Source organism: Oryctolagus cuniculus, chromosome 4 (assembly GCF_964237555.1).
Source record: "Oryctolagus cuniculus chromosome 4, mOryCun1.1, whole genome shotgun sequence".
In the NCBI taxonomy this organism is placed as follows: Eukaryota; Metazoa; Chordata; class Mammalia; order Lagomorpha; family Leporidae; genus Oryctolagus; species Oryctolagus cuniculus.
Genome location: NC_091435.1, coordinates 2121519 through 2135986, shown reverse-complemented (window position 1 = coordinate 2135986; position 14468 = coordinate 2121519). Strand labels below are relative to the sequence as shown.

The 14468-nt window shown below is 70.6% G+C and overlaps 2 protein-coding genes across 2 annotated transcripts in view; one reads left to right on the top strand and one right to left on the bottom strand.

Annotated features, from left to right (window-relative positions):
• Positions 1–14468, top strand: part of GATD3 (glutamine amidotransferase class 1 domain containing 3) — a 64032-nt gene that overhangs the window by 38655 nt on the left and 10909 nt on the right. The window lies entirely within an intron of this gene.
• ICOSLG (inducible T cell costimulator ligand) lies at positions 4111–13048 on the bottom strand. Its single transcript, XM_070071772.1, has 7 exons — positions 12895–13048; positions 9504–9544; positions 8307–8654; positions 7521–7814; positions 6367–6528; positions 5722–5757; positions 4111–5322 (listed from the first exon to the last, which is right to left on the bottom strand). Exons 1-7 carry the CDS (start codon positions 12906–12908, stop codon positions 5312–5314), a joined length of 906 nt encoding a protein of 301 aa, XP_069927873.1. The 5' UTR covers positions 12909–13048; the 3' UTR covers positions 4111–5311.

Below are 14468 nucleotides of genomic sequence, written 5' to 3'. Positions count from 1 at the left end.
CCAGGGACCCCCAGCAAGGCTGCAGACACAGCAGAGGGGCTGGGCGAGGAATCCCGCGGTCGACCCCAGGCCTGTGGAAGCGGCGGCCATGCTCGCCCCGCCCACATGACACTGTTGTTGTGAGCTGAGCCTCCCCACGCACGTGCTGCCGGGCCAGCTAAATCAGGAAGCCTGGATGCGGCGCGGGGCAGCGGAGCAGAGCGGACGGGGCCCAGGGGAGAGGGGCCGCCACCTGCAGACGGACAGGGACCCCGGTGTTCCCCTCCCCCTCCCCCCTTCCGCACCAGCAGAGGCCGACCGGACGTGGCACCCCGTGGACCACACGCAGGATGCGAGGCCCGGGGACGTGGGCTTTGGCTCTCGGATGCACCTGCGCCTGTGCTGGCCCTGCCCTCTTCTTAGTACCTGACCAGAGGGCGGGGCTGCTGGACAGGAACAAGGAGAGGCCAGGCAGTGTACGTCTGACCCTCGGGGCTGCCCCCTCCCCCGCTGGCCTGCACACAGATAAACCCCCGAGGGCGGCTGGACGTGCCGGCCGCTGCTGGCCCCAGACGGGTGGTCATGGGTCCCCCACAGGGCCTCAGTGAGGGTCCGGGAGAGATGAGTGTTCCACCCTCGGCCTCACGGTGTTGACCCCTGTGTGGGGACCCAGGTGGCCGGCCTAGAGGATGCTGGGAACCCTTGCTCAGCGCAAGCTGCGCCCGGGACTCAGCGTGGAGTCCAAGTGTGCCTCGAGCCGCTGGGGTGGAGTGGACCCCAGTCGACGACGGGGCCTGCCTGGGCCGGGAGGGGACTGGAAATACTGCAGTGCGAACCCGCCGTCCTGCACTGACCCTCCGAGCTGGCCACGCGGCCATAGAGGGGCTGGGTGGGGGAGGGGGCCGCGGGCACTGCTTCTTGCGGAGCCTGTGGGCACGGGGTCTCCCGTGGCTCCCCCGAGGCAGGGGCACCAGCAGACAGGAAGCAGGAGCCGCTGCTTCCTCTGTCGGGGGGGTTTTGTCTTTTTCCGCTGAGCCATCGGCCTGCCCCGGTCCGCAGGGACCTCGGGCAGCCGGGGGCCGGGAGCAGCTGCGGCGGGGTCGGCCCCCCTGCGGCACCAGGCTCTGCAGCTCTGGGTTCCCGTCAGGGTTCTTCACGCCACCCCTGGACCCCGAGCCCGGCCTGGCCGCCCTGCGCTGTGACCACGGCCGTCTCTGCCCTGCCTGCCGCACGCCGCTGCCCAAGGCTGCACTGCTGAGTGCGGACTGGGGGAACCCGGGGTTTGATGCATTTCTAACTTATTTTTATTTATTTTATTTGCATTTGAAAGGCAGAGAGAGCTCTCCCGTCTGCTGGCTCACTCCCCAAATGCCCACAACAGCCGGGTCCCCCACTCTGAGCCACCACCTGCTGCCCCCCAGGGGGGTCAGCAGGGAGCAGGGTCTGGAGTGGCCGAGCTGGGACTCGAACCCGGCACTGTGAGGCGAAGTCGAGGCGGGAGTCGGACGGGGCTCCCTGGGGAAGTCGAGGCGGGAGAGGGACGGGGCTCCCTGAGCAAGCAGACAGGGGGGGAGAGGGACGGGGCTCCCTGGGGAAGTCGAGGCGGGAGTCGGACGGGGCTCCCTGGGGAAGTCGAGGCGGGAGTCGGACGGGGCTCCCTGGGGAAGTCGAGGCGGGAGTCGGACGGGGCTCCCTGGGGAAGTCGAGGCGGGAGTCGGACGGGGCTCCCTGGGGAAGTCGAGGCGGGAGACGGGCGGGGCGGGAGCTAAGAAACCGTGGCTCTGAGCGCTCGGCTGAGGGTCAGACGCCAGCCTGCAAAAGCCTCCACCTGGAAGCCGGTGTGCAGGGGTGATGCCGGCCAGGTCCCCAGCCTCATCAGGGGCCCCTCACCCGGTGCCTGTAGCCCCTGTGCCCCGCGGTCCCTCCACTGGCCCCTGCACCCTCTCGAGAGCGAGCTTTCTGTCTCGGAACAAACGTCCACTGTGACAATCGCGGCCCCTCTGGCCTCGGGAGCCAGCAGCCCCGGTCCACGTCTGCTGGGAGCCGGGATGGAGTCCCGGGTGTGTGTGTGGGGGCGGGGCACAGCCGGCTCTGCCGCACAGCCGTCCGGGGATGGCCACGAGCGTCTCGGCTGTCTCCTGACCTTGGGTCTGGACTGAAGCCCCCGTGTGCGAGTCGCTCCCGTGCGGGCCTGGGTCACGGCTGCTCCTCCATGGGTTGTGCGGTGCCTGCGTGTCAGGGGCTCCTGGGCCTGCCTCCAGCTGCCCCTCCGTCCACTGACCCTGCTGGCCAGCTCCCTCCTGCACCCCACAGCCCCCCAGCCTCCGCCTGAGCTCCCTGACAAGAGCCCCACGCACGCTGTGCCCGTCCTGGGGTGGGACCCAGAGGTCTGAGCGGTGGGGAGGGAGCGCAGGCCGCACCCACGGCCCAGAGGAAGGTGGGGGAGCCCAGCGCGGCCCAGGCCCCTCTGCTGCCTCGGAAGGCTTGGCCGTGAGCTGTGCTCACTCGGGAGAGGCGACCGCGGTCGTGGAGGGCACGGACAGACTGCGCAACTGTGGACAGCGGCGTCCTGCACAGGCACCGAGGGCTTGCGCTGCCCGGGGAGGAGGGGACAAGCAGGCACCGCCTTGTCAGGGGGTGGGGACCTTTGTGCTGCCACGGCCATCTGGATTTTTCTATCAGACCAGGACCACTCAAAATTGTCACCTGAAAAATTAAGCTGCCAGGGCTGGCGCCGTGGCATAGTGCCGCCTGCAGTGCCGGCACCCCACAGGGGCACTGGATCGAGTCCTGGCTGCTCCACTTCCCATCCAGCTCTCTCCTAACGGCCTGGGTAAGCAGCAAAGGCGGCCCAAAGTGCTTGGTCCACTGCACCTGCGTGGGAGACCTGGCTGGAGCCCCTGGCCATTGCAGCCACTTAGGGAGTGAACCAGCGGGTGGAAGATTCTTTTTCTTTTCTCTGTCTTTTCCTCTTTCAAATAAATAAATCTTTTAAAAAACATAAGAGTGCTGTTCTAAAAACAAAAATATTAGCTGGCTACAGATCTCCCGAGTTTCCAGTCTCGCCCGCAGCTGCCTTGGCTGCACAGAGCCGCAGGCCAGGGGCGCAGGAGGACAGGCAGGCCCCGGGCGGCCGCCGGCTTGGACGCTCCACAGGCCTAAGGCCAAGGCCAAGGCCAAGGCCCTGGGTCAAGACCGCCCCTCTGGCCCCAGCTGCTTAACAGCCATGACCCCTCAGGAACCCGGGGCGGCCGCGGCAGGCGGGGCTCCTGACGCTGCTGTCAACTGCCAGGCCGGCGCAGGGCCCCAGGGGCCCCCAGAGCTAAGCTGACAGGGACTCCGACCTCAGAACCTGGGGCCAGCCCCTCCTCCCCAGCTGGAGGCGAGTGGGTGGGGCGGCTGCGGGGGAGGGGCAGGGACAGCTGCTCGAGGCTGGTGGCCCGGTGCCGGGCGTTCCAGAGTGCTGGCGAGGTCGGCCATGCTGGGGTCACAAGTCCACCCCAGATGGCCCCCTGGTGCCGAGGAGCAGCTGGGGCGCTCCCCTAAGAGGCAGGGGCTGGAGGGAGGCAAAGACGAGTGGCAGTCCACTGCCCTCTGCCCCCGACCAGGACCCAGGGCCTGGCCAGGCTGGCGGGGGAGGGGGTGGAGGCAGTGCCCAGGCCTGGACAGTGGCACTGCATCCTGGCTTCCAGGAGGGGAAACCAAGGCACAGCACAGCGAGGAGCTCGGGGTCATTGGTCAGCGGCTGCCCTCCTGTCCCCTGCCCTGGTGACAGCCCGCCCACCGCCCTGGCTGGTGCTTGCCAGAGCCACGGACACCCTGACGGCTGAGCCAGGGAGTGCCAGGAGGCCTCTGCCCTGGTGCTGATGCCTGGGACTCCAAGTGCAGTGGAGGAGGGGCCTGGGCCCTGCCTGCCCGCCAGACAGCCGTGAGCGGGAGCCAAGGGGAGGCAGGGGCGGGGATGCTGGCCCTGGGCTGCGGCAGGCCACACTGGGTGCTGGTGCCCGTCACACCCGGAGTGTGCCACGGTCAGCCCCAACCGCGGCCTCTGGGGCATCACGGACAGCAGTGCTGGGGACACGTGGCCCTGCCGCCGCCGGACGCAGGGCTGAGCACAGCTCTGACACAGGCGTGGTTCACGGCTTGTATTCTCCGCACAGTTCTGAGAGCCGCAGCCGAGGGGCTGGGACCCGGGCGAGCCTCGGAAACGCACAAGCGCAGGCTCTTCCCCAGCCCCAGGTCCCAGGGGCTGCTAGGACCCCAGGGAGACAGGGCTGGGGCGGCCACTGCATTCAGGGTGCACGCTGCGCCCGCAGGGGAGTGGTGGGGGAGGAGCCGGGGGGGCGGGTAAAGCTGACAGCCACCGCTGCCCAGCCCCAGTCTCTCCAGGGGACGCTCAGGCTGAGGGGGGAGCGAGCGCGCAGTCCTGCTGCGGGGGCCCTGGGTGGCACCGGCTCCTCCCCACTGCGGCTCATGACAACCGCGGAGCTCTGGCATGGCGCACGGCCACCTCCTACTGCTTTGCTGTCCCTCGCCGCGCCCGCCCGCGGGAGGTATCCTGCAGAGACGCCGTCTCTCGGAGCTCTGGGCTTGGTCTGCACAGCAGAGGCGTCCGGCGGCGATGGACCCAGTGGCCTGAGCCTGACCGGTCCTGGGATGGGCAGGGACGCAGCCCGGGGGCCAGTGCTGCGTCTGAGACAGAGGCCAAGCTGCCCACCGTGTCCCGCCTTGGTCCAGTGCCCGTGTCACCCGCAGCCGCCTCCCAGAGTCTGCCGGCCGTGGGCCGCCCACCCTGTGGCTGTGGAGAGGCTTCCTGGGGCAAAGCCACTCTCGGGGCCTCTAGGGGGACGGCGTCCTCCCAGCGAACGTCCCGGAAGAGAAGGAAGCTCCCGTGTCCGGCGTTTCCTGCACTCCCACACACACGCGTGTGCACACGCGGGAGCGCCTGTGACAGGCGCTGCAAATGTCCTAGTGGGAGCAGCCACGCCCTCTTCCCAGGAATCCGGAGTCCCTCGTTCCGTCTCAGAATGGCCCGTGTCCTCGCCTGCTCGGCACGCTGAGCAGGGCCTGTGCCGGCCGCAGCCGCTCCTGGGCTCTGGGCGGGAGAGCGCGTGGCCAGGTGAGGCCCACTCGCCTGGGGCCTCGGCCGCGGGGCTGCTGACCCTCCGGGCGGGCCTCCCTCAGGGCCCTGGGGTCAGCGCTGGGCGCTCGCCGGCAGCACTCCTGGGGCAGGGAGCTCTGGTCCCCTTTGCCACCTGGCCTACGCCTGTCCCTTCTCAAGTGGCTGACACCCTCTCACCGACGCCTCTGTGTCCCGGGCGCTGAGTTCCAATCAGGCACGGTCTTGGATGGAAAGAGAGGAGAGAGGAACGTGAGCCGGCTTCCTGGGGCTCTGCGGGGGGATGGGTCCGGCGAGGATGCAGCCGGGGAGCCTGGCCTCTGGGGAGGGTCAGCGGGCAAACAGGCAGTGAGCCTGGGGTGGCCTGGCTGCTAGGCCCACTGCCCATGTAGGTGGCTGGTGACCGCGTGTGGATATGTTCCCAGATGGGGTGAGGGTGTGTGAGTGTGTGTGTGTGTGTGTGTGACACCCCGCCCCCGCCCCAGTCCTGAGGAGGGGGGGCAGCGCCTGTCCCAATGCAGGGAGGAACCGGGGCACCGGCGTCCCAGGGGGGTCTGGCGTGCCGCCCGGGGTGCGCACTGTCTCTGTTCCGAGCACAGGGAGGACGCCCACCTCCAACTCACCTGTGAACTCCAGTGTGGACCCCACAGTCTGGGCACCTGCGGGACAAACCAAGGGGTTCAAGGAGGCAGCAGGGGCGGGGCTCTGAGCTCAGGGCAGCCCTGCCCCCACTGTCCCCAGGCCTCCAGGGGGAGGGGCCGCTGTCCTATGTCCTAGGCTCAGGGGTCCCGACCCAGCCGAGCCGGGTGGGCAGTGCTGGGACAACTGGTGGAAACGCACGGGAGCCACAAATCAACTTCCGATGGGAGCGGAGCCCTCCACCCAGTGGACGCTGCGTCCCCATAACCCCCACGCCTGCCCCTGCCCTCCCGGCCTCCCCAGGAAGAGCCCCCGCTGGGCGTGCGGACTTTCCCGCCCCAGCAGGCTCTGCCGCTCCACCTCACACGTCCCCGTGCTTGGCGGCCGAACCCCAGAGAGGGAGCAGCCAGACGCCACCTCTAGTTTAGAATCCATCACTCCCGGGGACTGGGACTCTGGGATTCTCACGGCACCCCCATGGCTCGGCCGGCCCAGGACCCACAGCCCAGCGCGTCCGAGCTGCTCAGCCTGCCATTTCCAATGGAAGCCCCGGGCCACGGGGCGAGGGACGTCCCGGAAGCCGAAACGCTGACATGCCCCTCCCCCCCCCACCTCGGCGTCGGCCGTACCTGCGTAGCCGCCCCGCGGACACCTGCTTCTGCACACCCAGGCCCCGACCCCGACCCCTGCCATGCACAGCACAGCCAGGATGATGAGCGCGGCTGCTCCCTTCTCCTCCGGGGGACCGGCCGGGTGCTCTGTGATCCTGTCTGTGGTCCCGACGAAAGTTTCTGCAAGAACAGGAAACAACCCAATTCCCTCAGGGCCTCGGAGAGAGAGGGGCTCTCTCCACCCCTAGGGGGCGCCCCCACGGCGGCCCCGCCCCACGCAGCCCCCGGGGGCCCGCGGCAGGTTCTGCTGGATCTCTTGTCATCAGGGGGAAATTCATGAACCGTCTCAAAAGCACAACTGAGTGACACCTGTTGCCTCCAGGGCGTGGCGTGGCCAGGGCATCCGCTCATTCCAGAACTTTCCTCACCCCAGAGGAAGCCCCGCGCCTCCCAGCAGCCATGGCCCCTCTCTCCCCGCTCCGTGGGGCGGCAGCGGCTGTGTGCCACATGGCACACGCGGGGGCTCATGCGTGGCGTGGCCCCCGGCTCCTGCCCCACGTGTCCCTTGTCCCAGCCTGGACCCCGCTGTGTTAATCCACCATGCTGGGTGCTGTGAGCACGTGTGCAGGTCTCTGGGGCCCTGCTTTGGAGCCTTCCGGGGGGGTTCCTGGGAGGGACATTTCCTCGCCATGGCCTCCACCCCAGGGCGCACGAGGCTCCTGCCCTCTGTCAGCTCTGCCCCGCAGAGCCATGGCAGCCCTGGGGGCAGCAGGCACACATGGAAGGTGCCTTGGCCCTGCGGCATCCTGGGAAAACCCGGGCCAAGGCTCGGAGCTGCTGGTCCCGGGCACGGGGCAGCACAGGCTCTGAGAGAGGCCGCTGTGCGCTGGGGCGGAGACGGCGGCCCTGGGGGCACCTGCAGGTGCAGAGAGAAAGCAGGGCCAGTGCCCAGTCATGTCCAGGAGGGGCCAGCAGGTCCTGAGCTCGGGACCGGGGGGCCCTGTGTTCCTGCTGGGCCTCGGGCCCCACAGGACCCCGCCCCACAGCTGGCAGGGGCATCCAGCGCCCCATCTGCTGCTGCCGACAGGGACCCAGCCCCCTGTGGCTCTGCTCAGGCCCGCGGAGGGCGGCTTTCTGCCCGCGAGGCCCCGCCGCAGCCCGGCCGGCCGTACCTGTGCGGCTGCTGCCCGTGAGGTTCTGCTGCAGCACCACGTTCTCTATCCAGCAGCCGACGTCCACGCTGGGGGCCTGAGGGACCCTCAGGATGCTGAGCACGTCGTAGAGGCCCCGCGCGTTCCGGGACACCGTGCTGTTGTGCAGAGCCTCGTCCAGCAGGCTGTTGTCCGTCCTGTTGATCCAGTACACGTTGGGCCGCGGGTAGCCGTCGCTGGACATGCAGGTGAAGGTCAGGGCCCCGTCCGGGGAGGCGCCGCTGGCCGTGCTGACCACGGGCAGGCTGTAGTTGGCTGGGGGAGCGAGGCAGGCAGTCAGCGAGGGTGGGGACCCGCCGGCTGAGAACGGGCGGGGAGGGCAGGGCCAGGCTGCAGGGGAGGGGCTGCCCAGCCCCTGACCCTGGGTGGCTGCAGGATGGGGCTGTGGACTGAGCAGTGGCACAGGCAAGTTCTACCCCGGACTGGTTCCCCCAACCACCTCCAGGAGGGTGGCGGCTGAGCCTGGTGGGTGGCAACCGGGCCCCTGCTGGGCTCTGCACTTCCCACGGGCGGCGTGGACGGCCCGGCAGTGGGCACAGCCACCTCCCTGCTGGGCTGTGCCCTGGGCTCCCTGTTGCCCCTCTTGAATTCTGATCTCGCCCAAGCTGCCAGGGGGTGGCAGAGCGCGGATCTGGGAGTGCCACAGGCCCAGGGCTTTCCCCTCGACCCCTCCCTTCAGCGTCCGGGGTGGGCAGAAGCCCCCTGCAGAGCTGAGGCCCCTTTCCGGCCGGCAGGCGCGCGCCTCACCTGCCACGTGCAGCGTGACCTTGGCCTCCAGCATCTTCTCCAGCACGGACTTGCGGAACACCAGGCAGTCGAACGTGTGCCCGTCCTGCGGGGTGACGTTGCGCAGGTGCAGCGAGAAGTCGCCCCGCCTCATGGCGGCCAGCGACAGCGAGGCCCGGTTCCGGTACTGGCCGTCCTGGTGGCTGGCGGAGCTGTTCTCGGGGAAGTAGTAGGCCACCACGGTGTGCGAGCCGCCGACTTGCCAGTAGACCATGAGGTCGCTGAGGTCGAAGCTGCCCCCTCTGGGGTCCACACAGCCGAGCTGCACGTCGCTGCCCACCATCGCCCTCACCTCCTGCTCCGCGGCACCTGCAGGCACCGACATGCGCGGAGCTCACTCTCCCGCGCTGACTCCCAGCGCCGAGGCCATGCGGCCAGGCAGCCTGACACGCCAGTTCTGACTCATCCGAGCAGAAGGGAATCGGGCGAGACACGTGCAGGGCTGCAGTGGCACTGCCACAGTGCACACGCGTGTGTGCCAGACCTGCCATGGTGCACATGCATGTGTGCTGCCAGACCTGCCACGGTGCACATGCATGTGTGCTGCCAGACCTGCCACGGTGCGCACGTGTGTGTGCCAGACCTGCCACAGTGCACACGTGTGTGTGCCAGACCTGCCACAGTGCACATGCGTGTGTGCCAGACCTGCCACGGTACACACGTGTGTGTGCTGCCAGACCTGTCATGGTGCGCACGCGTGTGTGCTGCCAGACCTGCCACAGTGCACACCCACGTGCGGCCAGACCCGGGATTTCCTGCCCTGACAGGCGCCCGCTGGGAGAAGCAGGGGTGGCGCCTACGCCCACCACGCCCTTTTGCTGCTTCTTGGAACTGTGTCAAGAGTGAGCGTGGAACAGTCCAGGACACATCGCTGGGGCCAGCACTCAGCGCAGCAGGGCGGTTTCTCGCTTGCGACCACTCAATGCCTGCGTGCGAAGGGGCCACGCTGCCAGCGGGAGGCGCCCCAGGCCTCGGCCCTGCTCGGCTCTGCGGGCCGCTCCTGCTTAAAGACCCGGGGAGTCCACGGCAGAGAGGCGCGGCCTCCTGCCCCAGCCGGGGCGCGGAGCTAAACCTGAACACGGCCCATGCCCTGTGCTGGCCGGGGCGCAGGCTGGACACTCGAGGGGGGCAGCTGTGTGGGGCGCTGGCTGCACTTACCAGCCTGCAGGCCGCTGACCAGCAGCACGAACAGTCCAGCGCTGCAAAACAAACGCGAGAAAGGCAGGTGAGACGGGTGGCAGGTGAGAGGGCCCCCAGGTGAGAGGGGCCCCAGGTGAGACGGGTGGCAGGTGAGACGGGTGGGCCGCAGGTGAGAGGGGCCGCAGGTGAGACAGATCCCAGGTGAGACGGGTGGCAGGTGAGACGGGTGGGCCCCAGGTGAGACGGGTGGCAGGTGAGAGGGGCCCCAGGTGAGACAGGCCCCAGGTGAGACGGGTGGCAGGTGAGACGGGTGGCAGGTGAGACGGGTGGGCCGCAGGTGAGACAGGCCCCAGGTGAGAGGGGCCCCAGGGGAGAGGGGCCCCAGGGGAGACAGGCCCCAGGTGAGAGGGGCCCCAGGGGAGACAGGCCCCAGGTGAGAGGGGCCCCAGGGGAGACAGGCCCCAGGTGAGACAGGCCCCAGGTGAGAGGGGCCCCAGGTGAGACGGGCCCCAGGTGAGAGGGGCCCCAGGTGAGACAGGCCCCAGGGGAGACAGGTCCCAGGGGAGAGGGGCCCCAGGTGAGAGGGGCCCCAGGGGAGACAGGCCCCAGGTGAGACGGGCCCCAGGTGAGAGGGGCCCCAGGTGAGACAGGCCCCAGGGGAGACAGGTCCCAGGGGAGAGGGGCCCCAGGTGAGAGGGGCCCCAGGGGAGAGGGGCCCCAGGTGAGAGGGGCCCCAGGTGAGACGGGCCCCAGGTGAGAGGGGCCCCAGGTGAGACAGGCCCCAGGGGAGACAGGTCCCAGGGGAGAGGGGCCCCAGGGGAGACGGGCCCCAGGGGAGACACGCCCCAGGTGAGAGGGGCCCCAGGTGAGAGGGGCCCCAGGGGAGAGGGGCCCCAGGGGAGAGGGGCCCCAGGGGAGACGGGCCCCAGGGGAGACGGGCCCCAGGGGAGACAGGCCCCAGGGGAGACGGGCCCCAGGTGAGAGGGGCCCCAGGGGAGAGGGGCCCCAGGGGAGACAGGCCCCAGGGGAGACGGGCCCCAGGTGAGAGGGGCCCCAGGGGAGAGGGGCCCCAGGTGAGACGGGCCCCAGGTGAGAGGGGCCCCAGGTGAGAGGGGCCCCAGGGGAGAGGGGCCCCAGGGGAGACAGGCCCCAGGGGAGACAGGCCCCAGGGGAGACGGGCCCCAGGGGAGACGGGCCCCAGGTGAGAGGGGCCCCAGGTGAGAGGGGCCCCAGGGGAGACAGGCCCCAGGTGAGAGGGGCCCCAGGGGAGACAGGTCCCAGGTGAGACAGGCCCCAGGTGAGACAGGCCCCAGGTGAGACAGGTCCCAGGTGAGACAGGCCCCAGGTGAGAGGGGCCCCAGGTGAGAGGGGCCCCAGGTGAGAGGGGCCCCAGGGGAGACACGCCCCAGGTGAGAGGGGCCCCAGGGGAGACAGGCCCCAGGTGAGAGGGGCCCCAGGGGAGACGGGCCCCAGGTGAGAGGGGCCCCAGGTGAGACGGGCCCCAGGTGAGACGGGCCCCAGGGGAGACAGGCCCCAGGTGAGAGGGGCCCCAGGGGAGACAGGCCCCAGGTGAGAGGGGCCCCAGGGGAGACAGGCCCCAGGGGAGACAGGCCCCAGGGGAGTTACCTGCTTCTTCCAAACAGGAGCAGGCTGGCTCCCATGGGCAGGAGGTAGCAGCAGCCACCACAGAAACGTGAACCCCAGGGATTCTGGGAGAGGAGCCGGGACACCCCCCCCCCCGCGTGCGCCCTACATACCACAGGTCCCCAGGGGCTGGCGGCCTTGCCGCCCACAAGGAGCAGTGAGAAAGGGCCAGGCCCAGCTCCCTGGGGAGGGATTCCAGGCTTGGGGGGGGGGGGGAGCGAGTGCGGTGAGCTGCGGGCAGCCCCTGGAGCAGCGCGGCCGATCTGAAACCCACGAGGCGGCGCCTCGCCTCTCACATCCTCCACGCTCGGCCCCTCGTGACCCCAAGGCTCCGGCACCTTCTGCCTGGGATCCTTCCCACGGGCGCCACGGCCCGGCCGCCTCCTCCACAGTCCCCCAGGGCGCCTCAGCTTTGCTTTTGTTTCAAAGATTTATTTATTTATTTGAAAGTCGGAGTTCCAGAGAGAGAGAGAGAGAGAGAGAGAGAACTCTTCCATCTGCTGGTTCACTCCCCAGTTGGCCACAGTGGCCAGGCCGAAGCAGGAGCCAGGAGCTCCGTCCGGGACTCCCTTGTGGGCGCAGGGCCCAGCACTTGGGCCACTCCCGGCTGCTCTCCCAGGCGCGTTAGCAGGGACCTGGATGGGAAGTGGAGCAGCCGGGACTCCAGGGACGCTGGTGCTGCAGGCGGAGGCGTCTCACCTTTGCTGTCCGGTGGCCTGGGCCCCACCCCCCAGCCATCTGTTTCTGGGGCCAGCTCCCCAGGAGGTGGGAGCCCCTGGGGTCGCCCGACTTCTCTGAGGGACCCTCCCGTCCTGCCTCTCTTAGCCTCTGCCTGGGAAACGCCGGGGGCCACTGAGGGGCCACACAACCCGCGCCCAGGGCACTGGCATGAGGGCCTGGGGGCCTGGAGGCCTGGGCCCGGCCTCCTCCCACTCTCAACCACTCCTGGCCAATGCTAGACTGCACTCAGCTGGGCGTCCAGAGCCTGGTAAGCCTGCAGGGGCAGCGCCGGGCTGGTGTCTTGGCGGTGGATGGGACAGCGTGTCAACTCCCACCAGGCCTCCCCGCCCCAGTCCCCATCGCCCCAGGCCCTGGCCCTGGGTCAGCCGCAGCAGGGCAGGGCCACTGCTCCAGGGCGTGGGCGGCTGAGACACTGGGACTTTTATTTTCTCTCTGAGGGATGCTCTTCACTGCCCACGTTTCTAACCGGGACGCTGGCCAGGGCACCAAGTGTGCAAGTGGAAGCCTGAGGACCCCCTGAAAGGCCATTTTGACAAAAAGTAAGGGGGCCAGGCTGTCACCTCCCCATGCCCCGGGCAGCCCCCGACGGGAGTGGGGGTGGGGAGGGGGCGTCCCCCAAGCGGTGGGCGCCAGCGGACTTGAGGTGGCCCGGCTGGGTATCAGCGGACTTGAGGTGGCCCGGGTCGGGGCACAGGGCGCGGAAAGTCGGCCCGGCCGTGGGTGAGCTCTCCCCGCCGCCGGCGCGCGCCCGAAGCCCTCCCCTTGCCCTTGGGGACCCCGCCCTAAGCACACCCACGCAATGCCGCGGGTCCGTGTGTCCCAGCCCCCGCCCTGCGCGCCCCCTGCCGACAGGTGACCGCGCTCGGCGGCGGCCTCCACGCCCGCGCCACCGCCCTCTCGCGCGCTTCCCGCCGCCGCACCGCGAGCTGGGCACGGCCGGCCCGGACCGCGGCGCCGCCCTCGGGGCGCTCTCCGCCTGCCCTGCTCCCCACGAACCCGCACCGCAGGCCCGCGGTCGCCTCACCTCCCCAGAAGCATGGTCGGGGCCGAGACCTCCGCGTGCCGGGGCTTCGGGGCTCCGGGACCTCGGGGTGCGGGGAGCCGGGGCCGTGGAGACTGCGCTCCAGCCGGCCTCTGAGCCTAAGAACCCTGGAGCGGCCGGGCCCCGCGCCCTCGCCCCGCCCCGCCCCGCGCCAGCCCCGCCCCCACCTCGTCCCCTCCTTCCCCCGTCCCCCGTGGACCAACCCCCGCCCGCGTCCCGCCACGCCCCCTCCTCCCCTCCTCCCTTCCCCCGTCCCCCGTGGGCCGCCCGCGTCCCGCCCCGCCCCCTCCTCCCCTCCTCCGTCCCCCGTGGGCCGCCCGCGCCCCGCCCCGCCCCCGCCCCGAGCCAGCCCCGCCCCGCCCCCTCGTCCCCTCCTTCCCCCGTCCCCCGTGGACCGCCCCCGCCCCGCCCCGCCCCCCGAAAGCCAGCCCCTCCTCGCCCCCTAAGTCGCCCCGCGCCCTCCGTCCCGACCCACTCCCCCCCCCAACCAGCCGCGCCCCGCCCCCTCCTCCCCTCCTCCCTTCCTCCCTTCCCCCGTCCCCCGTGGGCCGCCCCCGTCCCGCCCCGCCCCCTCCTCCCCTCCTCCGTCCCCCGTGGGCCGCCCGCGCCCCGCCCCGCCCCCGCCCCCGCCCCGCCGCTGGCCTGGGGAGCCGAGCCTTTCCCACACGGTCGGGCCGGAGTTTTCCTGTCTGCGGGTCTCCGACGTGGGCGCTGGGGTGGGGAGGACTCGCATGTCAGGGCCGAGGTTGTGGGGTGGCGGCCGGGGCGCCAGGGAGACCGAGCCCGGTCCCCGCGCCCGCCGGGCGCTGCGGCCTCCCCTGGGGTGACTCCAGGGCGCGTGGGCTGGGTGCGGACCGGGTGCGGGCTCCCTGCTTCTGCGGGGGTCTCCGGGTGTGGGGTGAAGGGTCCTGGGGCCTTCAGACCCTGTACACGGAAGGAGGGGGCCGCCGGAGCGCCCACCCCCCGGCTCGCGGGCTCTGCTCCCCGGCGCTGCGGGGCGAGAGGGGCTCGGTGGCACGCGTGTTTATTCGTCTGAAAGGCGGGGTTACGCACAGGTCCTGCCCACGTGGCTCACGGCCGGGGCCGGGGCTGGAACTCGGCCTGGGTGCCCTGGACACCGGCCCAGCGCTGACCCTGCGCGCTTACCGGGCACTGCGCACCCCGCCGAGCCCGGTACAGCCTTGGCGGGGGGGCGGCTACTCTCTCCCCCGGCCCACCCGCACTCCTCTCCACTCCGCGGGCGGGGCCAGTGACATGAGCAGGGGGGCAGGGCTCCCGCACCTGCCGGAGGCGGGGCGGGGCTGATGGAGAGGGTCGGGTCAGTCCTCTCTCCAGGGACCCTGGCCCAGCCTGGCTGGTCCCACGGAGCAGGCGCGGGTTGAGGGCTCCCCCAATCCCACCGCCCAGGCTACTGGGGAGGCCAGCGAGGGCGGGGGAGGGGCTCGCCCCCCGCGGGCACCTGTGCAGGGGTCACTGGACGCTGACCAGGCCCAGTGCGGACACCGAGGTCCGCACTCTGCGGTGTAGACACCATGCTCATTCGCCACCGTTCCAGC